General features: G+C 61.1%; 3 protein-coding genes across 5 annotated transcripts; 1 reads left to right on the top strand and 2 right to left on the bottom strand.

Moving 5' to 3' along the window:
• Positions 1 to 883: 883 nt before the first annotated feature.
• Positions 884 to 7,505, bottom strand: UTP14A (UTP14A small subunit processome component). Its single transcript, XM_074551454.1, has 14 exons — positions 6,744 to 7,505; positions 6,423 to 6,487; positions 6,164 to 6,228; positions 5,903 to 6,045; positions 5,645 to 5,800; positions 4,696 to 4,815; positions 4,503 to 4,597; positions 4,107 to 4,230; positions 3,948 to 4,025; positions 3,151 to 3,505; positions 2,543 to 3,000; positions 1,960 to 2,147; positions 1,793 to 1,892; positions 884 to 1,452 (listed from the first exon to the last, which is right to left on the bottom strand). The coding sequence occupies exons 1-14, from the start codon at positions 6,801 to 6,803 to the stop codon at positions 1,015 to 1,017; spliced, it is 2,445 nt and encodes an 814-aa protein (XP_074407555.1). The 5' UTR covers positions 6,804 to 7,505; the 3' UTR covers positions 884 to 1,014.
• A 765-nt stretch (positions 7,506 to 8,270) lies between these two features.
• ZDHHC9 (zDHHC palmitoyltransferase 9) lies at positions 8,271 to 21,059 on the top strand. Its single transcript, XM_074551468.1, has 10 exons — positions 8,271 to 8,426; positions 8,780 to 9,073; positions 15,600 to 15,760; positions 16,315 to 16,473; positions 17,384 to 17,521; positions 17,659 to 17,707; positions 17,974 to 18,076; positions 18,216 to 18,319; positions 18,430 to 18,595; positions 19,332 to 21,059. The coding sequence occupies exons 2-10, from the start codon at positions 8,907 to 8,909 to the stop codon at positions 19,434 to 19,436; spliced, it is 1,152 nt and encodes a 383-aa protein (XP_074407569.1). The 5' UTR covers positions 8,271 to 8,426; positions 8,780 to 8,906; the 3' UTR covers positions 19,437 to 21,059.
• SASH3 (SAM and SH3 domain containing 3) lies at positions 19,899 to 26,425 on the bottom strand. 3 transcript variants are annotated; one of them, XM_074551467.1, is made up of 8 exons: positions 25,735 to 26,425; positions 23,479 to 23,571; positions 23,117 to 23,266; positions 22,891 to 23,038; positions 22,666 to 22,814; positions 22,336 to 22,542; positions 21,885 to 22,035; positions 19,899 to 21,802 (listed from the first exon to the last, which is right to left on the bottom strand). In XM_074551467.1, the coding sequence occupies exons 1-8, from the start codon at positions 25,786 to 25,788 to the stop codon at positions 21,594 to 21,596; spliced, it is 1,161 nt and encodes a 386-aa protein (XP_074407568.1). In that variant the 5' UTR covers positions 25,789 to 26,425; the 3' UTR covers positions 19,899 to 21,593. The 3 variants fall into 3 exon arrangements, with proteins under 3 accessions (XP_074407568.1, XP_074407566.1, XP_074407567.1); XM_074551465.1 differs by lacking the exon at positions 25,735 to 26,425 and having other exon boundaries at positions 22,891 to 23,035; positions 23,479 to 23,883; XM_074551466.1 differs by lacking the exons at positions 19,899 to 21,802; positions 25,735 to 26,425 and having other exon boundaries at positions 21,811 to 22,035; positions 23,479 to 23,883.
• Positions 26,426 to 26,507: the final 82 nt, after the last annotated feature.

Genomic DNA, 26,507 nt, shown 5'->3' with positions numbered 1-26,507 from the left:
TCGGGATGCAAAGCTGCCACACCTGCCCCACGTCAGTTGCCAGTCCCCTCCCAGCCCAGGAAGGGCCCTGCGGGACTCTCGGAGCGCCGCAGCCAGCACGGAGGGTGCCGCGCCCCGAGCCCACAGCACGATCCCCGGCTCCTGCTGTGGCCCAGCTGCAGAGAAGGGCGGCCCTGGGTTCAGGCCGTGCCCGGGCCGGGCTGCAGTGCCAAGGTGGGAGGAGGCGTCCTTGGCACGAGGGACGTTTCCTGGGATCGGCAGCAGCTCCAGCTCCTGCGCTGGGGCCGGGAAGTGTTTCTCCAACTGGTGCTGAGCACAGGCCACGTTGTAAGTCAGGGGAAAGGCCTAGAGGGGTCCCTGCCCAGTCTGTAAAGCTCTGGCACATCCCTCCACTGGTGCTGAATGCACCAACCACCCCGAGAGGCACCTCACTGTCACACTGAGGGCTTGGAGATGGGCAGGAGTGGGGGCTGCCCGTGGACAGAGCCAGCCCCAGCACGTGCAGAGCAGCAGAAGCACCTGACAGAGCCATTGCCAGGTGATCAGGTTTATTAGGGCTGAGCAGGTACTTGGGGAGTGCAGGTGGGATATGAGAAACACTCCTGAGGCCAGGCTCAGCATGACAAGGTGGGGAGAAAGCCCCTTTGGCCAAGATTTAAAGATCTATATAGGTACAAAAATGGGGATATAAAAGACAAAGGACAGGATGTTGGCAGCTATTCCAGTCCCTCACCATGCTCCCAGATGTGCCCCACTATGAGCTCCTGACCAAGCTCTCACCCTCAACTCATCCAAAGCACCTGACCCTGCATGGACCCCAAGGAGAGGATGGAGGGCCCAACCTAGCCCTGGACACAGCCAAGGCATCCATGCAGACAGCACAGGAAGGGCAGCCCTGGGTTTTATTGCAGAGAAAGAGGTAGAAGAAGGAACTGGACAGAACCAGGAGCTGCTGCTGCTGCTCCTGGTTCCTCTGCTCACTCCAGTTTGAGCCCCCAGGCTGCAGACAGAGAGCTACCGTGCTCTGCTGCGCTGAGGCTGTGCCTTCTCCCCAGGCACAACCTTCCCCCTGGACACAGCCTTCCCCCTGGACACAGCCTTCTCCCCAGGCACAGCCTTCCCCCTGGACACAGCCTTCCCCCTGGACACAGCCTTCTCCCCAGGCACAGCCTTCCCCTTTGACACAGCCTTCCCACTGAACACAGCCTTCTTCCCGGGCCCAGCCTTCCTCCTGGGCATGGCCTCCCCCTCAGGCCTGGCCTCGCTGCCAGGGGCCGTGTCGGGGACGTCCTCGGCCGAGATGGGCTGGATGATGTGGCCGGTGCGGGTGATGACTCGAGGGGCTGTCAGCTTCTGGAAGGCTCGCTGAGTGTTCCACGTGGGGCCCACGGGCGTCCGCATGCTCTGCTCAAACTGCTGGTGCCGCTCGAAGGGGAAGGGCAGCTCGCTGACCTGTGGGGACACCACAGGGGTAATGGCCCTGAGCCACCCAGCCCAGGTTTTCCAGCCCATGCTGCTCCCAATGCTCACTGCTTCCCACTTGTCCAGGACCCACTCACACTCTGCTTCCCTTTCCGCTGCCAGCAGAGCCCAAGAGGGCTGGAACAACCACCGCCACCAGGGGAGCAGCCCTGTACATCCCTCCTCCTTTAGTTCTGAGCTGTTTAAGCTGGAGGCTAAGCTTTGGGCAGGGATTACAGGCAGGGATTGTGGACGTTTTGGGAAGGCATCGCAGGAATGCCCCAGGCTTGCCCAGGTGCTGGAGCTCTCATGGAGACCAGGCGTGCCCCACCTGATGCGCTGCCGCGTGGATGTTGCGCTTCTCGCTCATGATGACGTGGGGCAGGTGCTGGTCCTTCCGCGGAGGCGCCGGCGGCGGCTTGATCAGGAACCTGCGGGCAAGTCAGGGGTCAGGGCTGGCACGGGGCTGGGCGCAACCCTGAGCTCTCCCCCACTCACCTCTTGACCTTCCTGGCACTGGGTTTCAGGCCCGTGCCGCCCCACTCGCCCCAGCCTGGCAGCACCAGGTTCACCGGCTGCGGCTTCCCCGCCTCCTCCGCCTTGCGCTTCTCCCGGCGGAAATCAGCGACCACATCATCCCCAGCAAAGGCCTCTGTGATCATCCCGCGCTGCTCAATGCCGCCCTCCTGCACGAGGATAAGACTCAGTGGGTTTAACAGTTCCTGGGGGAATTTGGAGAGACTGGGACAAATTGGAAAGCAGTGGGAGAGGGTTTGTGCATACTGGGGAGAGTGGGAAGAGAGTGCAAGTTACTGGGCATTACTGGGGGGGGGTTTGGGGTGTACTATAAGGGGATTTAGGAGTACTGGGAATTACTAGTTTGGGTCTTCTAATTACCGGGAGGACGTTTAGAGTAACTGGTTTGGGGTTACTGGGAGTTACTGAAAGGAAGTTTGGGTTACTGGAAGGGAGTTTAGGGTTACCAGGAGAGGGTTTGGGGTTACTGGGACTTAAAGGTTTGGGCATTACTGGATGGGTGTTTTGGGTGCTGGGGAGCATGGGGGAGGCACGTCCCACTCACCTCCTCCTCCAGGACTACAGGCAGGCTGGGGCAGTCCATCTCCTGGGGCTTCCCATCCAGCACAGCCTCCAAGCTGATCATCTTCCTCTTAGCTGGTGCTTTCTTGGTATGTCTGTCCCCAGCTCTGCCTTCCTCCTGCTGCTGTGCTTGTTTCCCTGGTCTCAGGGCTACCAGCTTCTCCTGCTCTTCCACAAGCTCGTCCTTAGCCAGACTCTCCACATCCTCCATGGTCTGCACACGGCGCAGTTGCTCCGAGAGCAGGAGCTGTTCCTGGGCCTGAGGGGGAGGCTCTGGCCCTGTGCCCACCAGCTCCTCAGCACAGACTGGGGGGACTGGGCTGTCCCCCAGCTCCTCAGCACAGACTGGGGGGACTGCGCTGTCCCCCAGCTCCTCAGCACAGACTGGGGGGACTGCGCTGTCCCCGGGCTGCTCAGCACCAATCTCAGTCCCATCAGCACCTACATGTTGAGGGTAGAAATGGTCACTCCACAGGGCAGAGAGTAAGGACAGCTGTGTGAAATCAGCCAAAAACTGTCCCCAGATCCCCCTCCCTTTGTCCAGCTCCCAGCACTCCCAGCCCACCCAGCTCTGGGCCTTGAGCTCCTCACCATGGTCTCTGCCCTGCCCCTTGGGGCTCCCTGCTCGCTCTCGTCGCTTCTGCTCAAAGTCTTGCAGCAGAGCTTCTTCTTCTGACAGCTCCTCTTCCTCCTCCTCCATCTCGTCCTTGTTCTCCACAGCACCAGGCACTCTGTCATCTCTTGGACCCTCCTGTGCCTCAGGCTCCGGGGCCAGGCCACTGGGCTTGCCCAGCATCCAGGGATTAGCCTCGCTGGGCACGGGCAAGGCCGCGGGGTCCGTGTCCTCCTCGGGCATCTCACACAGCTCCTCCTCGGGGGGCTCCACCCGCACCTTCTGCATCAGCTCCTTGTTCCTGGCCAGCTGCTCCTGCATGGCCTTGCGGGCCTGGGAGGCACCGAGAGGCTCTAACACAGGACAGAGAAAACATTCCCAACCTTCCCTGCCCACCTCAGCCTACCCCCCTTCCCCAGGCAACGCTGAACACCCTGTCATAGCATTCCAATATAGAAATGGGATTATAAGAGGTAGAGAGACTTTATACTGTGGCTTGGAGGGACAGGACAAGGGGGAATGGCTGCACACTGACAGAAGGCAGGGATAGACAGGATATTGGGAAGAAATTCTATCTTGTGAGGGTGGGGAAGCCCAGGTAGAGATTGCCCAGAGAAGCTCTGGCTGCCCCATCCCCAGAAATGTTCAAGGCCAGGTTAGCCAGGGCTCAGAGCAACTTGGTCTAGTGGAAAGTGTCCCTTCCCATGGCAGGGAGGTGGAACTGGATGGGCTTTAAGGTCCCTTCTCACCAAACCATTCTGTGGCTCCATCTTACCTCGAGGTCATACTTAGCCATAATGGCCCTGGATCGGGCCCATTTTCCCTTGTTCTGATGCTTAAGGCTCATCCGCTCCTGTGGGAAGAGAAGCATCACACAGAGCTCCCCAAGGAGCAGGGCCCTCCGGGGGGTGAGGCAGAGGTGCCAATGCAGCACCTGCATCCTGAGCTGCTCCAGCTCCTCCAGCCGTGCCAAGGCAGCCGCAGGGTCCGATTTGTGCAGCTGCTCAAACTCCTTCAGGGCCTGGCGCCTCCGGCTCTTCTTGAGCACGCGGTGGTACCTGCGGCACAGGGAGGCTCAGAGCTGGGCAGGACATGGGTGAGGCAGGGCTGCCCTGCCCTCCCAGCGTGCCCAGCCCAGCTCAGAGCCAGGCAGGGCTGCCCTGCCCTCCCAGCATGCCCAGCCCAGCTCAAGAGCCAGGCAGGGCTGCCTGCCCTCCCAGCGTGCCCAGCCCAGCTCAGAGCCAGGCAGGGCTGCCCTGCCCTCCCAGCGTGCCAGGCAGGGCTGCCCTGCCCTCCCAGCGTGCCCAGCCCAGCTCAGGCACAGCCTCACTTCTTGCTCTTGATCCGCTTTGCTCGCCGAGCCTTGGCCTCGTAGTAGGACTGCACTGCCCGCGCCTTCTGCAGCTCTGCCCGCCGGCGCCGGGCCTGCCAGGGGCACGGGGTGAGGCATGGGGAGCACAGGGTGAGGGATGGGGCCAAGGAAGAGCTCCCCAGAGCCAGACCCCAACGGGGTGAAGCCTCACCTCCTCCAAGCTCATGGCCTGCACCGAGGCCATCTCCTCAGGTGTCAGCAGCGGGTCTGTGATGGGCTGCTGTGTCTTGTGGAGCAACCCAAAGATCTCCTGCTCCAGTGGAGTTCGGGCCTGTTGGCACAGTAGACATGGCAAGAGGATGAGGAGAACTGCAAGGGCCAGTGCTCCCCTGGATGTCCCCATCCATTCTCACTGCCCCCAAGCTGGTCTGTGGAAGGCCCAGAGAAGTGTCCCCCTGCCTTGGGGGACTGAGTGGTCACAGCCTCACTCGCAGGTCCCACACCACAGCCCTTGGGCACTCTCCCAGCCACATGGCCAGGTGAGGGCAGGCAGAATTTCTCCCACATTAGAAAAATGGCCCAACCAAGCAGGGCTGACCAGGGGGCACCACACAAGAAGTATGGCCACACAATGCCATGTCCCTCCAAAACAGAAAGGGACTTTTGGGCAGATCAGTGTGAGTGACAGGTTTGTTGGGAGTTCAGCAGGGGCTGCCCCTCCCTCACCTGGGCATCTGACAACTCCCAGGGATAGCAGTGGACTCCTGCCAGCAGCACAACCCAACAGGAACTTGCATTCAAACCCAAACACATCCCTCTTTTGTAAGGAGTGTTTCCAGGCATGCATTTGGCAAACCAGTCCCTCTGTCTCAGCACTTGTGGCCAAGGTATACTTCCATGTGCCTGGCCCTGAGAGGCTACAAGGAGGAGAAGGGACAGAGCAGGCTCCAAACCCTCTCACCTGGCTTGTCCCAGATGGAATTTACACACCTGTGAGACGAACACTGACTGCCCTCCCAACCTTCCCAAGCTCAGCTGGCACCTGCCCAGTGTCACCGCTGGGCTGGGCCTGCCACCACTGCCCCCGGCACAGCCAGGGGACATCGACCTGCCCCAGCTGCTGCCCCAGAGCCACCCAGGCTGTGACCCGCAGCGGGCACCTTCCACGCCGAGGTGGCTCTCTCCAGAGGGGTGACGGTGGCGATGTCCTGCCGCAGGGGGAACACCAGCTGCTCCGCGCGCCGGTTCTGCAGCACCACCTGCTGCCACTTGCCCACGTCCTTCGAAGTGGTCACGTAGGCGGCCTCCCTCACCACCTGGGGGGAGCAGGATGGGCAGAGAAAGGTGATGCTGGCATCAGGGAGGGGCACAGGGGTCCTGGGGACTCAGCTTGGGCCTCCTTAGCTCCCTGCACTCACCCTCTTGGCCTCCTCTTTGCTCAGTGGCAGCTCCACTGCTGCCTTCCGCTTCACTCTGGCCAGCTCCTTCCTCACGCTGCCCAGCGTGGATTTGGGATGAATGGGCTGCAGCAGCTCCGACAGGACCAGCTTTTCCCCAGCACCTACAAACACGTGTGGCACTGCCAGGTGAGGGAGCTGTCCCAGCCCTCACATCTGGGATGGCTCTCGGTGGGCAGCGCCATCCCAGCTCCCCAAGCCCTGCCCAGCTCCCTGCCTCACCTTTGCAGGTGACATTGAACTCAGACACCTGCCCGCTCGCCTCCGAGCGCTCCGCCAGCTTCCGCCTGCGAGAGAGAGACAGAAAACAACTCCAAAGGTTCCTCGTATTTCGCGGCTGCTCTGGAGGGTTTGAGGCCGGTGCGGAGGGCAGGGGCGGGGAACCGTCCCCCCTGCGTCCCCTTCCCGTGCAGCCTCCCGGGATGCGGCTGCTGCAGGAGCCCCCGGGCCTAAACGCGGGGCGCCCGTACCCCCCACTCACCGCTTCCGTCCGGACAAGGCGCTGATGGCCTCCAGGAGCTGCCGGTGCCGCCGCTCGCCATCCTCCTGCCACACAGCACACGCGGTCACCCACCCAGCCTGGCAGAGCGCGGTGATGGCCCCAGCGCCCGCTCCGTGCTCCTCGGGGCCCCCACGGCACCGCCCGGCCGGGCCCCGGGCCCGACATCCTCGGCCCGATACACCCGGTCCGGCCACGCCGTCCTCCGCTGCGCCCATCCCGGCCAGAAGAGCGCCGGGAGCCCCGCAGAGTGCGGCGGAGGCCGCCCGGAGAGCCCGTCGCTCTCTTTCCCGCCCCGCTCACCCCCTCCTCGCTCTCGCTGCCGCTCCCCGCCGCCGCCGCCGCCGGGTCCTCCTCCGCCATGGCCCCGCACGCCGGTACTGCCGCAAAGCGCCACCGAGTGTCGCGCCCGAGCCCTCGCGCCCTGCCGCAAAGCGCGCCCCGATGACGTCCAGGTTGCCATGGCAGCGGGTCCGGCGGGCGGGGTGGGAGAACCGGAGGGGCCCGAGGGGGCCCGGGAGGAAGCGGGGCACGGACAGCGCCGTGCCGGCCTCGGGCGGCGCTCCGGGAGCTCCGGGACGGCTCTGGCGCTCCCGGGACGCCCCCGGCTTGCCGGGCAGCGGGAGCCGGCGGTGCCACCGCGGGCCAAAGCGCCTCTGAGGGTCTTCGCTCCGTCCGTGACCCTCGTCGGTCCCGCCGGCCCCAGGGATTGCAGGATTCGCTGTTTTCCCCTGGGACGCGCCAGTGGGCTCGGGGACGGAGCTGCCGCACCTACGGTTCCTCCCGCCCGGCCAGACCCGGCTCCTGGGAGCATTTTTGGGGTTGATGGGATCCTAAGGATCGTTGGAGCAAATACACGGAGTTCTCAGCCACGAAGCGGTGTCAGTGTCTGTCACTGTGCCCGCAGCATCCGTCCTCGTCGTCCTCTTCGTCGTTCTTCTCCTCCGTCCCGAGCGGGGCGCACAGGGGGCTCGGGGCAGGAGGGAGAGGGATAAAGAGCGGTTCCCGTCTGCTCCTGTCTCCATAGCAACAACCGCGGGAAAAGTTCTGTATTTCCCCTCGGGTTTGACGCTCCGGGCGCTGCCTTTGCTGGCAGCCACGTGCCCAGCGGGAGCGCTGTGTGTGGGATTCCAGAGGGGGCCGCCGGGGGTGGGATGCCAGGGGAGGGATGCCCCGAGGTGGGATTCCACGGATCGATGGGATGCCGGTGGCAGGATGCCGGCAGTGGGATGCTGAGGGGGCTCCCCGAACCCAACCCCACGGTCTGGGTGTGCAAAACCGTGGGAAAACTACTGTGCGAAATGTGGGGATGTGCGGATGGGGTGAGAGGGGCGGGGAACCCACGGCGGGAGCATCCCGTGCGCTCCCCGCGGCGCTGGGGCTCGGAAGCCCTGTGCTTGTGGGCATCCGGTGAGAGAGAACGAAAAAGAGGAACGGAGGGCGGCGCCGGTCGTGCCCCGCCGGGGGCTGCACCAGGAGGTCTGGCGGGAGACGCCGGGAGGGGCGGGACGGGCCGGGCGGGGGCAAGCCGAACCAAACAGGAGCGCTTTCCTTCCCCCCTCTTCTCCCCACCACCCCCCGGGCCCGGGCCCGGGCCCGGTCCCACCGGAGCCCCCGGCCCCGCCCCCACCACGTGCCGCGCCCCGCCCTCACCCCGCCCTCCCTTGTCCGCACCGGGGCGGGGCCAACCACGCAGAGTGGCAGCGAGTACGGCCAATAGGCCGGCGAGAAGCGGCGGGGAGGGACGAGTCGCTGCAAGTGACAGCGCTGGTAACCAATGGAATGGCGAGAAGCGGCGCGGTGGGAGGATCTGCCTCGGACTGACAGCGCACGCGCCCAATGGAAAGGCGAGAAGCGGCAGGGCGGGGCGGAGGGCGCGGCGGGACCAATGGCGGCGGCGGCCCCGCCCCGTTCGGGCGCGGGGCGTGGCGGCCCCTCCCGGCGCGGTGGGAGCGACCGGCGCGGCCCGAGCGGCACCGGCACCTGGTGAGCGGCGGCGCGGGCCCCTCCCGTCCTCTTCCCTCCCTTGCCGTCCTCTCCTGTCTCCTCTCTAACCTTCCTTTCCGCTCTCTCCCCGCCGGCTCCCGGCACGCCCGCACAGCCGGGGCTGCCCTGCCCTGTGCGGCCTGGCCCTGCCGCGTCCCCTCCCGCTGCGGAGCCGCCCAGCCGAGGGTCTTCCTGCCGCGCCCCGCGCCCCGCGCCCCCTCCCTGGTGGATTCCCGCGGCAGCGCCCCTCCCGGGCGCGGGGTTTCCATGGCGACGGCGGCCGCCGCCCCCCGTGCCGGTGCCGCCGCCGCCCTGGTGCTGACCGAGCGCTCTCCCCGTTCCCTCTCTCGCAGCCGCCGGCCCGGCCCAGCCCAGCTCGGCCCCGCGGGGCCCCGATGATGCTGGGCGCGCGGGCGGCGGAGGAGCAGCAGCAGCGCCCGAACGCGCGGCGGCCGCTGCCGCCCCAGTGACGGCCCCGCCATGTCGGTGATGGTGGCGAGGAAGAAGGTGGTTCGGAAATGGGAGAAGCTGCCGGGCAGGAACACCTTCTGCTGCGACGGCCGGATCATGATGGCCCGGCAGAAGGGCATCTTCTACCTGACACTCTTCCTCATCCTCGGCACCTGCGCCCTCTTCTTCGCCTTCGAGTGAGTTCCCCGGGGACCCCACGGGACGGGCATGGGGATGGGCCCGTGTGCCCGGGCCTTTCGGGAGAGGGAGGGGAGCTGGCGCGGCGCAGCCTGGCACGGATCTGTCCCTGTCCAGATCTGCTTCCTCACCCTCAGCAGACAGACTGACCCTGGAGGTGCTGAGGGGAACGGGCCCTGCCGGAGCACTGCCGGGGGGTGACACCGGCCCTGCTTCCCCGTGGGTCACCTTCTGTCTGGGGCTTGGCAGGCCCTTGTCCCGAGTGTTCCTGGCTCCAGGATAGCCGGAGTGCAGGGGTGCTGCTGCTGCAGCCCTGGGGCACAGCCGGTGTCCCTACCCACGGCATCAGCCCCACCAGGGAGGCGACCCCAGCTGGAGGATTAACAAGGAGTCCGCTTGGGGGTCCTGCCAGTCTGACCCACCCCCAGCCCCAGGCTGCACTGCAGCCGGAGCCATGCTGGTGTTTGGGAAGGATCTGACCCCCCTTACATCACCTTGGCAGCCTAAAGACCTTCAGCCAAAACCTTTGATCCTGATGAAAAAGAGGGATCTGCCCCTCCCCTCAGCTTTCCCTAGGAGCTGGGCTGGGGAGTTGGGCTGGCCTTAGACTAATCCTAAAATAAAAAAAAAAAAAAAAAAGCAAAAAGGGAGAAGCCTATGTTTGTCTGGGCTGATGCTGTGGGAGGGGACAGGATACCTCTGTTGTCTAGCTAGAGGATGAACCTGGATCAGCTAAACAACTGAAAAACTTCACTTCCTCGGTCTCCATGGGCATGTTTGTGTTCTGGGGCAGCAGAAGGGCTGAATCAGGGTCGGATGATACAAAAGGTCACAAAGCCAAGAAGAACGAGTGGAAGGACCTGCTCGCTGGCTAAACCCTGGCAATTCCTGCAGTTCCAAAAAGCCCTTGGCCCAGATGCTGTCCTCTTCATCATCGTTCCTAAGCCAGGGAACTTGTTTCCACATTCCCTGGCCCAGCATGTCTCTCCCTAGTTCCCTGCCCAAATTATCCCTGGCTCAGTCTGAAGTACCAAGTGACACCACTCTTGGTTTAATGTTTGGGGTTTTTTCCATCTGAAAAATGGAAATGCTGAGCCTTCCTGCCTTACAGGAAGAACTAATAAGTGTTGCTGCTCCAGAAACACTTATTGCTGCACCAGAAACACTGATTTGAGGTTTAATTGCTCTGGCTCCCTGTGGATCCTGTCCGTAGCAGGAGAGTGAACCACATCCCGCTCTGCCGTGGCTGCGCTAAGGCAGAGTGAGCCGGGGCTGTTTTCCAGACCTCGGCTGTGGTTAGTCAGGAACGTGACTGGAAATTCCTTGAGAAGCCCCTTTCCCTGCTCTGGCAGGCAGAGGCCTGTGGAGGAGTCGCTTGCACCGAGACATCCAGGCCATGCCTAGACCTGGAGGGTGGGCTCTGCGGGGGGAATGCTGCTGGGAACAGGATCACCCCTGAATTTTGGTTAAATCATCTGAGGAGATAAGGAAAAGTTTGGGAAAATCGAAATACCCGTTTGATTCTTTCAGTGCAGAACACCTTAGTCTTTATTTGCCTGGAAGAGAGAGGGTTGTTTTGAACTTGTTGGGGGATTTTTGAATTTGGGATAGGGATGAAATGTTGCCTTCCCAGCTGGAAGCACTCCCCAAGGTCTCTGTTTCACTGATCAGGCTGAGATAAGCAGCTTGGCTGCTCAGGAGCCCTGCATGCTTAGGGAGCTCGGGATGAGGATCTCAGCCTCGATCTTTCACCGTGTTGTCCGTTTGCCTCGGTGTTTAGCAGATTCTTTAGTGTTTGCATGGAAATCCCTGGTTTCCCCTGAAAGTTGGTGTGTGGATTTGGAACGGCAGCCGGCGTGGGCGGAGGAGCCTTTCCCTGGCTGCCCCTCACTGCGGGCTGCCTGTGCCGTGCTGCCTGCTCCATTCAGCTGAATCACTTGCGCAGTCACACCTTGTCTGAGCACGGCTCGGGGTGCCTGGAGCCAGGATCTGTCTGGCTGCTCGCCCTGCCGGGCTGGGCTCGATCGCGGCGCTCCGGGCTGCGCTGGCTCCGGTTACAGCTGCGGCCGGTGGGGACCGGCGCCCACGGCGGCAGAAAAGCCGCAGCCCTTCCTTGCCAGCCCCGGAGCGATGGTGGCACTCGCGGGGCTGCTGCTGTGCTGGTTTCTCCTCCAAGTTTCTCCAGTGCTGCCGGCTGCTCCGCGGTGTCCGCAGGCGAGCGGGCTGAGCGCCTCAGCCTGTGGGTGGGAATGCTGTGCTCATCCCCAAACCGCAGCGCTGCGTTCTGGCACTGGGGAAACCTCTCCAGGCAGGAGCGAACAGGAGCCGGAGGCTGGCAGAGCTCAGAGCTGTACCTGAGATCCGGCTCCTCCCTCGCAGATAAGGCAGGGGACGGAGCGGTGCTGGCTCTCGGGAAGGGCTCGGCCCAAGGGCACCTCCGAGCACCACGGGAGCAGCTCCGCGGCCTGGGGCTGCTCCAGAGACCCGTGCTTAACTGGGGCTGCTCCATCACACGTCCCGTAAAACACAGTTTCACATCCTCCTGGCATGATTTCAGACTCCTAATGGTACGTCAGCCCTGTGGTTGGGCACTTAGCTGCTGTCTGCTTGAGGTGTTCCAGCACGAGGAGACCAGATAAAGCATTTGTGAGAAATGCCTTTAGGAACTGGGGTGATGGGATGCAGTGCCTGCTCTCAGGCTGGGAGTTCCCTTTGCAGTTCCTGTCTCGCCTGGAGTTCCACGCTCAGCTGAAGGGAATGAGATTTCTGTCTCTGGCTTTTCAGCACAAAACTTGACATCTGTAGATGTTAGAGGCGTGATAGCACCAGCAACACTGGCTCCTCATGGGAAGGGGCTCTTAGATTTTCCAGTACCCAGGCATATTTGCCACTTTCTTTTCCCTACTTTTTTAGCTTTGTAGAGATGAAATTGTCTTTATTTTCTGATGAGTTGAAAACACCTACATTGCCTTTTGTGTGACTTTATTTTTTAGTTTTGATTTCCAAAGCAGAGACCCAAGACTCAGAGAGGGGCCTCTGAGCTGGCATTACCTCTGGTTAGATCTGTGTCAAGCATGATCAAAACTTACTTGTGAGTTAATTCATGCTTTTTAATCACTGTAATTTCTCTCAATAGAACTGAACTTTTTGGTGTCCAGAGTTCAGCTTGCTTTGTTCATGTTTCTAGGGGAAGTTGCCACTCCTGGGGTTTGGATTAACCTTTTTTTCATATGTGGGCTCCTTCTCAGGAGATGACTTTGCCCTCCCTGAGGCCTCCACATCCTCTGTGGCACCCCCATTCCTGGGTGGATTTTGGGGTGATTTGTCTGTGCAGAGATTTGAGATTTTAGCTGAGAAAGGAGCAGTGACATTGGCATAACACACCTGTCTCCTGCCTCAGTTGTGTCAGAAACAGATGGTGTGTGCTGACAGTTGATGTGTCACTGCAGGCAGGTAGGGAGAGGTTCCAGGGAGAGCTCCAGCCTTGCCTGGTGCTGCTGGAAAGGGCCTGGACACAGTGGTGTGGTGAGGCCGGGCTTTGGAGCAATTGCTTCCACACTTACTGCAAACACAGCAGCTGCCAGACACCATCCCTTCCCTGGTGTGAGCACCCAGCACAGCCAGGCTGAAGTGAGGGTCAGGCACTGGCACCCAGAGCAGGCACACGATGTGGCTGAGCTGTAGCTGAGGAAGGTTAAACAGGTGATTTGCAGGTGAGATGTGGGTGAGGGATGCTGTGGAGCTTGTGCTGAGCCCTGGTGGGGCCTGCCTGGGGGATGTGCTGCCCTGTGGCTGTGGCTGTGCAGTCCCTGTGGCTTTTCCCTTCCTCCAGCGCTTTGCTCAGCATGCAGAATAACCAGCCAAGCACCATAACTCATGGCACCTCCCAGCTGCTTCTTCCCCTGCTCCCCATTCCAATGATCCCTTTGTTCAGCTTTCCTGCCTCAGCCCACCCCACTGTGATGATGAGTTGTGATAGTGCTGTTATTGTGTGCTTTTTAGTGACAAAATGCTCCAGAGCACAGAAATGGTGCTGGGAATGGGGGAGCAGCATCTTCACAGGCCAACAGAGCATCTCTGTTGGCTCTGAGCTCTCCCAAACAAAAGACCTTTAAATGCCTGTTCCTGAGCAGTGAAATCATCTTAGAGACAAGCGTAGACTGAAGATAGCCCAGTGCTAGTGAGTACCTGAGTGCCAAGTCAGGGCCTTGTGTGGCTGCTTTCCCTGCCATGGACGAGTTCCCTGGGAGTCACCTGAAGAGCGAGGCCCCATCGGCACAGGGAGGGTGGGAGGCAGTGGGGGCTCCATGCTGGGCTCCATGCTGGGCCTGGCAACGCAGTTTCACCGTGGTGGGAGCTCCTCTGGCTCTCCCTCTGCCACAGATGCCAGCCCAGCTAAGGGAAGCTAAGCTAAGCCTGTGTGGAAGCAGGAGGGCCATGGCTCAGCTTTAACACAGCTCATGGATCCACATTTAAACCCACAATATGTTCATGTTGTCACAGCAAACTGTGCAAAAGCTGCAGCCAGTTGGGGCAGGCAGTGTCCAGCTCTTGAAGGAGTAATCTCAGAATCATTTACGGTGGAAAAGACCCCCAAGACCATCAAGTCCTGTCACTGGTGACCACCTTGTCAACCAGACCAGAGCACTGAGTGCCACATCCAATTGTTCCTTGGACACCTCCAGGGATGAGTAGTTCACCACCTCCCTTGGCAGCCCGTTCCAATGCCTGACAACCCTTTCCATGGAGAACCTTCTCCTGATGTCCAACCTGAACATCCCCTGGCACAGCTTGAGGCCGTGTCCTCTTGTCCTGTCACTGATTGCCTGGGAGAAAAGGCTGACCTGCACCTAAATCCATGTTCCATCTTCCTAACCCCATATTTCTTCCCCAAATGGGCTCCAAGGTTTTTATTTACTTGCTGACTGACTTGCAGCTGTCCCTGGACTTTGCCCTTGCAGAGGGAATGCAAAGTTATCTTAGGCTGCCTGAGGACGATAAGCTCGGCACTCGGGTTCTTCGTCTGTGGGCAGGGCTGGGCACAGGGAATTGTTTTGGGGAACAGCAGAGTCTGCAGTGAAGGATGTTGGTTTAAGGCCCAGGCCCTTTGTGTTGCTGTGGGCTTCTGGTGTTGCAGCTGTGACTGAAGTGCGCTGTAATTCAGTGTGCAGGCCTTCTGTCCCTGCCACACGTGGGGGACAGCACTGGAGTCAGGCAGTGGCCCAGGAAATGTTCCTGCAGTGGGCCTGCGGAGCCTGGCGCTGCCAGCTGGAGCTGGAAACTGCATCGTGTGTGGGGAATCTGTGGTGGGAATGCTGTCCAGAATTAAACAGTGCTGTGGAGGTCATGGAAATGGCCTTGCTTGGGATGGCAGCCCCCCAAGGAGGATAATCCCTGGCCCCTCACCACAGCAGCCTGATGCTCTCATGGAAAGTAACAGTGGAACAGCAGGAGTCTGGGTTGGATCCATCCCTCAGCAGCAGGGATAAAGGGTGGATCCTAGAAAGCCAAGTGCCTGAAAGGCTGGGTGCCCAGCTGCATCAGGAGGCTGGGGAAGGGATACGTGTGAGGAGTGGTGAGACATGACACAAGTGGTGGGATTTAGGTGGGGTTTCCCTTAAACCATAGCAAAGCTCCATAGGAACTTCACCCCAACATCAGTAGGGTTTTCTGAAGGAATCAGGGTAAAATATGGATTTTTTTCAGCCCAGTATGTCTCTAAAATGTGACTTCTGCCCAGGCCTCCCACATGGCGAGGGCTGCAGCACCTCTGGGGACATGACTGAGTGTCCAGGAGCAGCACAGCCATGGTGAGATGAATCCCATGCTCCCTTTGCATCCTCTGTCAACAGGATCATCACAATAAACTCCTCGTTGGGCCTTGTTGTATTTAAAGAGGAAACAAACCTTGTTCCCTTTTGAGCTGGGGGAGTCTTGAAGCAGGAGCCTTTCTGCTTTATTTGGAGTGTTCTAGTCCATTGTCTCAGGAAAGCCAAAGGAAGCCAGATGTCTTCTTGCATGGGAATGTTGCACTTCCATAGGAATCCATTCCTAAGTTCAGGATCTACTTAATCCCAATAATTTCTGTGATATGGGAAGCTCCTGCTCTTTAGGGGTTAGCCAGAGATTCCCACTATCCCCACAGGCTTCCATGCCTTCCAGCTCTCCAGGTAGGGGGTCCCTGACCAGGCCTTGGGTGCTTCTCCCAATGGTCTGGCCCATCCCGTGGCAGCAGGAATGTAATGGCTGCCTGGTTGTGTTTCTGGCATTGCTTAAAATGGGAGCTGAAAACAGAACAAATGTTGGGAAATATCTGTGCCTAGCTGGTGGAAAACATGGGGATGCTGTGATGGTGCCTGGTTGTTGGAGCTGCCCCAGGAGTGTCCCCCTGTGGTGGTGGGATCAGAAGGATGTACTGAGCAGCTTCTCTGCTCCAGATCTGAGCAGTGCTGCGGCGTGCCCGGGCTCTGAGGCTGTGCCAGGCGAGGGGACTGTGACTCATCGTCTCCTGCCCCGTGTCCGCAGGTGCCGCTACCTGGCGGTGCAGCTGTCCCCGGCCATCCCCGTGTTTGCAGCAGTGCTCTTCCTGTTCTCCATGGCCACGCTGCTGCGGACGAGCTTCAGCGACCCTGGCGTGATCCCCAGGGCCCTGCCCGATGAGGCAGCCTTCATTGAGATGGAGATTGGTGAGTGTGGAGTGGCCAAGCTGGTGAGGGCTGGAGAAGCCTCCCTATTTATGGCATATTTCTAGGTTACAGTCCCTGCAAGAGTTTATCTTCCTGGCTGGACCTCCAAAAGTGAGGATTGCCCCAATCTGCTGGCTCACCGTACTTGGCCAAGTTTCAAGAAAGCAGCACAATGTATCTGCCTCCCTCTCTGGGAGCTGTTTCACCTGCTGCTTTCTCTCCCATAGCCATGTACATACAAACTCCGTTTGCTTTTGAGAAGGGGTGCAGAAAGCCTGGAATGGTCCCTTTGATCCTTTAGGGAGGGAGGAGGTTTGGTGGATGCAGGTGATAACACCCAGCCCACTCTCAACATGCCCATGAAAGCTCTGGCATCCCTTTTCCTGCCTCCAAGCTGCCAGGTTGGCTCTGAAAGGCTGAGCAGAGCTGCAGCCTCCGGCTCTGGAGCCAGCGGGCTCCGATCCCACTGGTAGGGAAGGCAGGGAGGCGAGTTGTTGTTTGAGGCCATCATGTTGTAGCAGCAGGGCCGACCTGTGCCCGGTTCTCTCTGGCAGAGGCCACCAACGGGACCGTGCCGCAGGGTCAGCGCCCGCCCCCGCGCATCAAGAACTTCCAGATCAACAATCAGATTGTGAAGCTCAAGTACTGCTACACGTGTAAGATCTTCCGGCCGCCCCGCGCCTCGCACTGCAGCATCTGCGACAACTGCGTGGGTGAGTGCTGCTGGCCTGGCCCTGCTCCTCTCACAGAACCTTGGCACAGGGACAGGCCAGCGCCCAGGCTCCTGCTGGGCAGCTCTGGTGCATTGTCCAGGCTGCTGGGCCTGGCCTGGCCCTGCTCCTCTCACAGAACCTTGGCACACAGGGACGGGACAGCGCCCAGGCTCCTGCTGGGCAACTCTGGGCTGGTGCAGTGTCCAGGCTGCCTCGTCTTGTGCTCGAGGAGCTTGAGGTTTGCTCAGAACCTTGAGTCAGGTGCTTCCTCTTTGCCAGGACTTTGGCAATAACCGAGTCCAGCTGCTTTGAGTACATGTGCAGCCCATTGTTGAATCCCACTGGAGTCTGGCCTTGCAGGACTGGAGGGTTCCAGTGGAGAGTTGTGTCTCAGGTGACAGCAGCTCCTTCATCAGCACAGAGATTGTGCCATTCCCTGGGGTGCCCTGGTTGTTGTCTTCCTTCTGTGTATGTTAACTGGCTCATGTTCAGCATCACTGCTCCAGGCAGAAATCCTGTCCTTTTGGACCCCTTTCCTCCTGTTCAGATTCCCAGTCTTTGTGTGTTTATGCAGTTTCTTGAACCTTCTCCTGATTATTCCAGGGTAAGAACATGGGGACTCCCAGGCCTTCATCTAACCCATGTGCTATGGCTGTTGTACTCCAGGGAGAGAAGATACATGGCGGGTCAAATTCTCTCTTAATGTGCAAAATGACTCATTATAAAACAATTTTGGAGTTTTTGACCTCCTGAAAGGAGGCCAGGATATGGGGTCCTGACTGAGCAGATGGCTGAACTTGGCAGTTTTTGTCAGCCTGGGGGATTTTTGAAGTGGGAGCCCAGGGGCAAGGATCTAGACATGGGCAGGCCCATGCCAGGGCAGGGCTAATTTTCATCTTGGCTTCCCCAGAGCGCTTTGACCATCACTGTCCTTGGGTGGGCAACTGCGTGGGAAAGAGGAACTACCGCTACTTCTACCTCTTCATCCTCTCGCTCTCCCTCCTCACCATCTACATCTTCACCTTCAACATCGTCTACGTAGCACTGAGTGAGTCTGCACGGAGAGCAGGGAGGGAGGGAGTGGGGCTGCAGATGGTGGTGTGAAACTAGAGATAGGGAGTGGGAAAGGGAGCTGGACTCAGTGGGATGTTCCAGGTGAAAAAAATCTCTCTTTCTGTATTGCAGAATCTCTGAAGATTGGGTTTCTGAACACGTTGAAGGAAACCCCAGGGACATATCCTTTCATGGTCCCAAGGGCTTGACTTCTCTACAACTGGGGGTTAGTGGGAGCTGCATTGTGGAGTGGCTGCTTAGGCCACTCTGAGTCTTTCCAAGCATTTTCCCCTGGATGACAATGTGGGGAGCAGTTTCTTGGCTTTTGGGAGGAGAATAAAACAGAAAACAGTGGCTAGGAGAGGAAGAGAAGTTGATGTTTGTGGGGGCAGTAACAGGTGGGCTGGGCCTGCTCTCAGGTTGTTCCCAGTCCTTAACTGTTCTCACTGTACTGGAGGTGCTCATCTGTTTCTTCACGCTGTGGTCGGTGGTGGGGTTAACTGGGTTCCACACCTTCCTGGTGGCTCTGAATCAGACAACCAACGAAGACGTAAGTGGAGCCTTCCTCTTCCTCTTCCTCTGAGCTGTCAGTGTTTCTCAGTGTGTCGAGGCTGAGCAGAACACAGGGATCTGGGGGCTGGAGCAGAGTGGCCTTGGAGTAAACCTGAGTTTGTGCCCAACTATTTCAGATTAAGGGGTCCTGGACTGGGAAGAACCGTGTGCAGAATCCCTACAGCCACGGCAACATAGTGAAGAACTGCTGCGAGGTGCTGTGCGGGCCCCTGCCCCCCAGGTGAGCTCCTGAGGGGCCTTGACCTTTGTCTTCCAGCAGCACTTGTGCTGGGAAGAGAGGTGGGATGTGGGGAGACGCGGGGCTCTGATGGCGTGCCTGTGTTGTTGCAGTGTCCTGGACAGACGGGGCATCCTGCAGCAGGAGGAGAGCACAGCTCAGGAGGGGTCGTGCCCGCGGGCACCCGGCACGCAGGAGCCCCCGGCCACTCAGGGCCCTGGGCAGGCCCAGGAGGGTGGCACGAAGCAGCAGGATGGCAGCATTCTTCCCCCCAGTGCTGTGAGTGATCCCCTTGGGAGCTGGGGGGGCTCTGGGAGAGTGGAAGAAAGCTGAGAGTGTGACTTAGGGAGGACAAAACTACATGGAGGGCCATGTGAGAGGCTGCTGCTGAAAAGCTTGTTTGCTCTGACCCTGGAAACCAGTGTCTTGGTTTCCTTGAATTTCCTAAAAGGAGATCACAGCTGGCTGCTGTTTTGGAGATCAGTCCTGCAATGAGAGCACTCAGGAGCTGTTGCCTGTGGAGCTCAGTGGGGCTGGGGAGGGCTGAGAGGTTGCAGACATCTTGTTGTGGTTCTGCGTGTGAGCTGCATGGCTCTCCCTGGGATCTCCATCCGTGGAGAAAGCTGTTGTGGCCCCCAGCAGTTTGCTGTGTGTTTGAAATTATCCTGCATTAAGGACACAGTTTGACAGGAGACCTCCAGAGTGCCCTTCCCACCTAAATTATTCCATTTTAACATGGTGGGAAATGCCTTGGCTTGCTCCTGCTTGGGCATGAGCTGCCCTTCCCTGGTGGACACAGTCCAAGACACCTTCTGCTGGAGCAGTCCAGTGCTCCAGTTCTTCCTGAAGCTGCTATGTTGCCTGTTGGGTGGCCCCTGATTTTGGTTTCTCATTTTCCCAAGCCCACCTGAGCCTGCTGCTGGTGGAGCTGGAGGTGGCAGCGGAGCGGTGGGGCCTGTGTGCTTGGGCTCTGCCTTGGGGTGTCCCTGCAGGTCACTCTGTGCTCTCTCTCCAGGTCCCTGCCCCGTCTGTGAGTGACACCGAGATGCCAGAGGAGAAGCAGCGAACGCCTGGGGAGCTCCCGGTGCCCCCCCTGGACACTGGGCGAGCGCAGCACTAGCATCTGCTTGGAAGGGAGAACTTTGTTGTTTTGTCTAATCAAAGCTGGAAGTGGTGGAGGAGAGGAGAAGGGCTGGATGGCAGGCACCTGATTCCCCATGGCCATTTTGCTTTAGTCATCACTCACCGCGGTGCGGGCAGCGCTGGCCTTGGCGGTGGCACCCCCGGTCACTGTGGGGCACAGCCAGCACCAGCTCTGCCTGGGGCCGGGCCTCTGGCTCTGTGTGCTGGCCTGGATGCTCCATCCCAGCTCAGGGCTGGGGCTGCCCCTCCGCCCGGGCCCAGCTCTGGCAGGGTGAGGCTGTCAGGGCCAGCCTGCGCCCTCCTGCTGAGGAATCCCCAAGAAAGGGGAAAGCAATCGTGGCAGCAATGTCCTCTCTCCCCTCCTCCCTCCTTCCTGTAATCCGTGGCGTTGTTTTGTGGTTGGCGTGGCAAGGCTTGTCAGGAGACGTTTTGGTGCCCCAAGGTCCCAAACAAGTGGGAAGGAGTTCTGCTGGCAGTGGTTTGTAGGTAGCTGTCTTCCTGTGCTCCTTTCTGTGTGATGTAACAAGGCAGCAGCTATGAGGGGACCCTCCTTCCATCCTGCCCTGGTGCTCACACCACCCTGGGCTTCGAGGGAGGGAGAAGGCAGCCAAGGTGGGCAGCTGCAGGGAAGGGTTTGCCTGCGTGCCTATGCCACTGGCTCCTGGCTGGTGCTGGGGCTGCATTTGTTCCTGGGTGTCTGCACTGAGCCCTCCCCAGCTCTGCACAACCTCAGCCCCAATCTGTGTTGTGTCATTGCATCCCCATGTTCCCCCCTTGCCTTGCTCTGCTGTTCTCAGCCATCCTAGACTGGCTTTGGGAGCCTTGGATCTTCCCAGGATTGTAGCAGCTGCCCAGAGCTGGGCTTGTGTGTCCTCAACAGAGGACGAGAGGCCGGGCGGATGGTGGGAGAGCTCTGTGCCGTGGCAGGGCTCCCCCTCTCCACAGTCCCTGTCCTGCACTGGCAGGACCCTCACACCTCTGGGATCCCTGCAGCCCCTGTGCCTCTGTGCCCTGGCAGCTCCGTGTCCCTTGTCACAGTGCTGGGCACTCAGTTCCTCCCGGCAGGTGTGTGGTGGCTGTGGGGGGTGTCCTGCCGGGCCAGTCCCGTCTGTGTGTCCGTGATGTCCTGGCTGGCAGTGAGGGCTGTGGTGTGAGCGTGGCCCCGGCACTGCCCCCTCTCCCGCCGTGCGGGGCCTCTTCTGCTGGGTGGGAGGGCAGAGCTGCCACAGCTGCTCCCGGTTGGAATGTGGCTGGGAAGGAGCCCCGGCTGCCCTGCCACGGCCCCCAGCCAGCCCAGCCCCATCCCCGTCCCCTTCCATCCTCCGAGGACAGGGCTCTGTGCCCCACCCCGTGGGAGTTGCCCCAACACGCTGCTGACCAAAACTCCAATTCGGTGCAGAAAATTGTGTATTTTGGCTTTGCTGCTCCCTGTTCCACGAGGTGTGTGGAGTTCTGCCTGCCGGGACCTGCCTGCACGGGTCAGGGTCTCCAGAAGGAAGGAAGGGGGTTGGGTGAGGGCTGGATGTTCTTTATTTTTTTTCTTCTTATTATTTTTTTTTAATTTTAAAACAATGAAGGAAACTTAATTGGTTTGAAAATGGCTGAGCTGTAGCCGCTGCGTTTCTGTGCTGCCCCAAGCCAGCTGCCTCTTCCCTCTTCCCTGTGCATTTCCAGGACTCTCCATCTCACATTTCCAGGGTGTCTTAGCTGTGTTATTTGCATCTTGCTGTCCTCCATGGCAGACGAGGGGGGGGGGTGTCTCTGTGTGTCCATGCTGAGAAGTGACAGTGTCCTAGGCAGGCTTCAGTTGCCTGCACACACAGCTTCCAGCCCCAGCTCCCTTCCTGAGCCTGCTGGCAAACCTGGGGAAAGCAGCCAATGCCTGCGGTGTCTTGGCGGGGAGTGCAATGCCCCGGCATGCCCAGAGTCCCTGCCTCGGGGCTGTGGTGCCAGGCAGTGCCATGCAAAATGTCCTGGGGCACCTCGTGCCCACCCAGCATCTGGCTCTGGTGCAGGGGCCAAGCCAGGCCCTGAGGTGCCACCACTGGGGCTTCCCTGTCCCCCACCAGCTGCCGTCCCCTCCAGTCCAGCCCCCCTGTTAGGGCCGGAGTGGAAAGTGGCGGTGCTGGCGGGCTCAGGGGGATTCTGCCATGGAGAGACCCCCCAGCTGCTCCTCAGGACCCCCCAGCTGCTCCTCAGGACCCCCCAGCTCGGCCTCCTCCCGGCTGCCATCCAGGGTCTCTGATCCCTCGAAGCAGCCGGAGTCCCGGGGAATGTCCTCTTTGGGCTCTGAGGGTGATGGCAGGGCCTCAGTGCTGTCACCATCCTCTGGCTCACTGGCTGCTGCGAAAGGGACCGTGGTGTCAGTGGTGCTGCTGGGGTGCCCAGTCAGGGTCCCCACCCCTCCCCAGGAGGAGTCCCTTACTGTCGTAGTCCAGGAGGAGCTCGGCAGCCGTCAGCAGCTTGGCGCGGTGCTGGGGGTCCGTGATGTGCAGTTCGTTCAGGTGCGTCTCCCGCAGCTCCTTGAAGTCCTCCAGGGTCTGGTACCCATTCAGCAGGAGGGTGGGGGTGTGTTCCTGGGTGGGGGGTGTGGGTAGGGGTGAGCAGGGCGTGGGTGGCTCCCCCATCTCCTCCTGGCCCCCAATGCTGGCCTGCAGCTCCCCTCTCAGTGGGTCCACGGTGGGCACTTGGCCCACACTACCAAGAAATGTCCCACGTGTGCCCTCTGTGCCCCTGGGGGCTTGGTGGAAGGAGCCACGAGGTGGGGGATAGTGAAGGGGAGAGGGGTTGGTCGCACTGCTGGTGCCTGGGTGCTGCTGGGTGCTGGGTCCCTGGACAGCTGGGTGCTGCTGTCCCCCGCAGCCCCTGGCCCTCACCTGCAGGTTGATGCGCTCCAGCAGCTCATGGAGGGTCTTGGGCTTGAGGCGCTTGTTCCGGCCGGAGCTGCGGCTCCTGCGGGCAGGGACCGTCTCCTCAGGGATCACATCCACGTAGATGAACTTGAAGGAGCCCACCCTGTTGTGGAGCAGCCCGGTCCAGGTGCCCACAGGTGGCTTCTCGATGATGCTGATGATGTCCCCTTTCTAGGCCAAGGGACATTGGATGGTGGGGGGCACAGGCTTGGGGACAGCCAGGGAACACCCCCAGCTCAGGAGGTCCCCAGCCACCCTCCCTCCCTCCCCAGGGCCACAGTGGCCGTGGCTTACCCGCAGCTTCAGGGAGTCCTTGTCATAGGGGCTGGGGGTGAAGTCGGTGTGGACGCGGGCCCGGCCGCAGAAGGGGCCGGTGTAGGCTGGGACGGTCTCCTCCAGCTGCTGGCTGTCCCTGGAATCGCTAGGGCTGGGAATGTCGCTGCCTGCAGAGAGGAGGGGTCAGGCAGGACATGCCCACCTGGGGAGGTGGGACGAGTGTCCCATCGGGGCTGGCCTCACCGCTGGACATCTGGCGTCCGAGGGCTGGGCGTCCCTCCTCCTCCTCCTCCAGCTCCGGGTACGACAAGGGCACCTTGTCATAGCTCTGCTCTTCCACGCTGCTGGCTGGGGACAGCGGGCATGGCCTCTCTGCCTCCGCCTCTCCCTGCTGGGGGTACCGGGCTTAGGCCGAGGGAGGGGGAGCTGTCCCCCGCTCACCTGTCCGTGTCCCCACGGCCCTGCTCACCTTGCCCTCGGCCAGCGCTCTCACAGCCATCCTGCCCATCTTGCGGTTCATGGTGCGGGAGATGACCGCCCGCCACTTCCTGCCCAGCTTGGTGCCGCTGCTCCGCGTGCCCTCCTCGGCACTGGCACCGCTGGCATCGTCCTCGGGGATCTGCCAGAGGGATGGAGAGTGAGGGCAGATCACCTGGGCAAGCCTCACACGGGTCACACTGGGACTGAGATCCCAAATCCCACCCGTGCTGGCACCCTGGGGCTGCTCCATGACACTTAGGCCACTGGTAAGAACAGGAGTTTCGGGATCCCAGCCCTGAAATGGGCTGTTCCCAGGGGAGCAGGATGTGTCAAGGGGTGCTGGGAACTCACATTCTCCTCCAGGTTGAACTCCTCATTTGACACAGGGGAGCTGACCTTGCACTTGTTGAAATCCTTGAAGCTGCTGGAACGCTGTAGGGAAAGCTGGGAGCAGGGGCAGAGGTGTGAGGGGGGAGATGGAATATGGGTTTCCTCCTGCATTCTCTGCCCCAGCTCCTCTCTGCTCTTTGGGCTGCTCTGCCCATCCCAGGGTAATGCCAGTGCTGGGAAGAGGTTTTTGCTCTCTTCCAGGAGCTGCCATGTGTCATCAACCCCCCAGAACTGGCATGTGGAGCTCTTGATGCCTGTGCAGCTGCTTGGCACAGCATTCCCAGGGCAGGGATGCTCTAGTGTGGAGCCTGGCACTGCCATGCTGGGAGCAGCTCGGGGCTGTGCCATGATGCCACCCTGGCACATGGGACAGGACGTGGGGGCACACAGGGCTCTGCATCTCCTCTCAGCACAGGTGGGCAGGCACTGAAGGGCAGGTAGCACCAGAGCAGCCCTGCTGCTACCCACAGGGTCAGCTCCAGGACTGAAATCCTGGAGGATTCATCACAAATCCATGTTTTCCACCTGTGAGTGTCACCCACAGCCCAGAGAGCACAGCCCCAGCATCACCAGCTGGCTTGGTGTCACCTCGTGCCTAAGCCATCAAAGCCTGTTTTGGATCTCAGTCCTGGTACACCTCTCTGTCCCTTGCTCCTTTTAGTCGTTCCTGTGCCCCCCGCCTGCCTTCTTCTACATGGCCTAAGGTGCCTGTCTCACATGGAAGGGTTTCTCCATGCCAGGAACGTCCTTGGTGCCAGCACAGCCACATGGCCCCAGGTGTCCCTCATCCCTGGATGGCAGCACCAGCGTGCTCGCACATGACACGGTGAGCTCAGCTGCCACTGCCAGCACTCTTGAGGCCCTCGGAGCACACACCACCACAACCAAGGATTCCTGTTCTCAAGCAGCTCTGCCAGCTCCTGTGGTGGCAGAGGTCTTTCCCAGCCCTGCACAGCCTGGCCCTGTGCTGCTCCCTCTTTATTTTCCTTCTCATCAGCCCCACCGAGCCCCCCTGAGTACTTGGTTTTGCCGTTCCTTGCAGAGGGCTGGCTCACGGAGCCACACCCAGCTGCACACCCACTGTGGCTTCATGCCAGCTCCAGGTGCATCTGTGCAGAGGGGATGCTGGCTTTTGCCCTGCTCCCACCCCAGTGCCCTGAATCCCCCACATCCAGGTCCACTGAACCTCGCAGGGCTTCACTGCTGAGATAAAACAGCTCTGAGATAGAAGTGCCCCGGGGCTGGAGGAGCCGCGGCGAGCCTGGCAGTGGGGTGTGAGTCAGGGGGGCCGGGCTGTCCCGGAGCAGAGCAGGAGGGGGAAGTGAGAGTGGCTGTCACTGGGCAATGGCAGGGGATGCCCACTGGGACTGGCCCGGCTCTGGATGGGCCAGCCCCGTGCAGGGAGGGGGACTTCACTTCACCCAGGTTTCCTGGCGGAGCTTGGCAGCACGGAGGAGCTGCCACGGCAGGATTTGTGCCTGTCACGGGCAGGACCCTGCCACCAGGCACTGCCCCTGCTCCCCGTGGTGACTTGCTGATGCTGAGGCCAGCCCAGCAAAGCTTGGCAAGAGCTGACGTGCCAGCTGGTGCTAGACCTGGCGGGGGATGAGGAGCCGGTTTTGGCCCCCACTGGTGACTCCAGCCGCAGGGTGGCACACGGCCGTGGCACGCAGGGGGCTCTCGGGAGGCCGTGGCACAGGCAGCTGCGCTCCTGCGGCTCGCACCTCGCAGCGGGGCGCCGGAGGAAGCGCTGCCGCTCGTGACGGAGCTGCAGCCCCGACCGCAGCACCTTGCTGCGCAAGAGCTGCTCAGCCGCCACCGCAGCCATGGCCCCCAGGAAATGACAGCGGCCGCCCACGCCCGCGGAGGCCATGGCGGGGCGGGGGGCACAACCGCCCCCAGCAGAGCTCTGGGGTCCCCCGGCACCTGAGCTGGCACCCGTGTGCATCCCGGGGGCTGTGCATCCCAGCCACACGTCCCAACAGCATGGAAGGCACAGTGGGAGGCGGACAAGGCCAGGACCACGCACTGGCGAGGCCACGGTGCCTGGTGGCAGCAGAGACGAACTGATGGCAGGGCAGCTGCCGTGCGATGCCAGCCCCGGGGCCCTGCCCCAGCCCTCCTGCTCAGCATCCCACGGCAGCCCCGGCTCGGACAGCTCTGGATGCGCCGGGACACCTGCGGTGCTGAGGGCACCTGGGTGCCGCCAGGACTCACCTTCCTGTGTCCCGGCTCCTTGTCGCCGGCGTTGGAAGGCTTGCGGCGCAGCATGGCCTGGCCGGTGGCGAGGGCTCAGAGTACGGCAGCGGCGAGCGCGGCCCGTCCGTCCCGCCCCGTCGCGTCCCGTCCGTCCCGCGACACCGGCACCGAGCCGGGAGCGCACAGGAAGCCGGCGGTCACATGAGAAGCGCTTGCAGCCGTGCTCGGGGTGGCTGGCGAGGCGCGGGCTGGGGCAGGAGGAAGGAAACCCTCCAGCAGCGAGCTGCTGCCCTGCCCGGGGCCCCTGGGTGGGGACGGTGTCTGCGCCCTGACAGCGCTCGGCCGTGCCGCCCCTCGGTGATGCTGCCCTGCCCTGCCTCCCCTCGGCACTGCTGCCGCCCCTTGGCCATCTGCACATGGGCATCGTGTGTCCCCCCATGGAGAAAGTGACAAACCCCAACCCCTCTGCCGTGCCCACCCCCGAGCCTGCTCATCCTGCTGGGACACGGTAGCCAAGCCCTCTGCGGGACACTTGGACTGGGATGTCCCCTGTATCCGCAGGTCCTCCCGGCTCGGCATCACACCCAGGCGGGATGTGCTCATGGTCACCCCGCTGGGGACATCCGTGGTTGGCTGCCCTGCATCTTCTCACTCCAAATCCTCCAGCTTTTGCCCCAGAATTATAATCTGCCCAAATCCATCTCCTCACTGTCGCCGTTGGCTTGGTCGCCTCAGGGCTGGACAAGGTGGCACAAGCAAGATCTCGCGGGTGGGCCTGGGGACCAGACTCC

The sequence above is a fragment of the Zonotrichia albicollis genome, chromosome 14 (genome assembly GCF_047830755.1).
Source record: "Zonotrichia albicollis isolate bZonAlb1 chromosome 14, bZonAlb1.hap1, whole genome shotgun sequence".
Classification (NCBI taxonomy): Eukaryota; Metazoa; Chordata; class Aves; order Passeriformes; family Passerellidae; genus Zonotrichia; species Zonotrichia albicollis.
The sequence above is the reverse complement of the archived record's forward strand: the minus strand, read 5'-3'. Positions and strand labels throughout refer to the sequence as shown.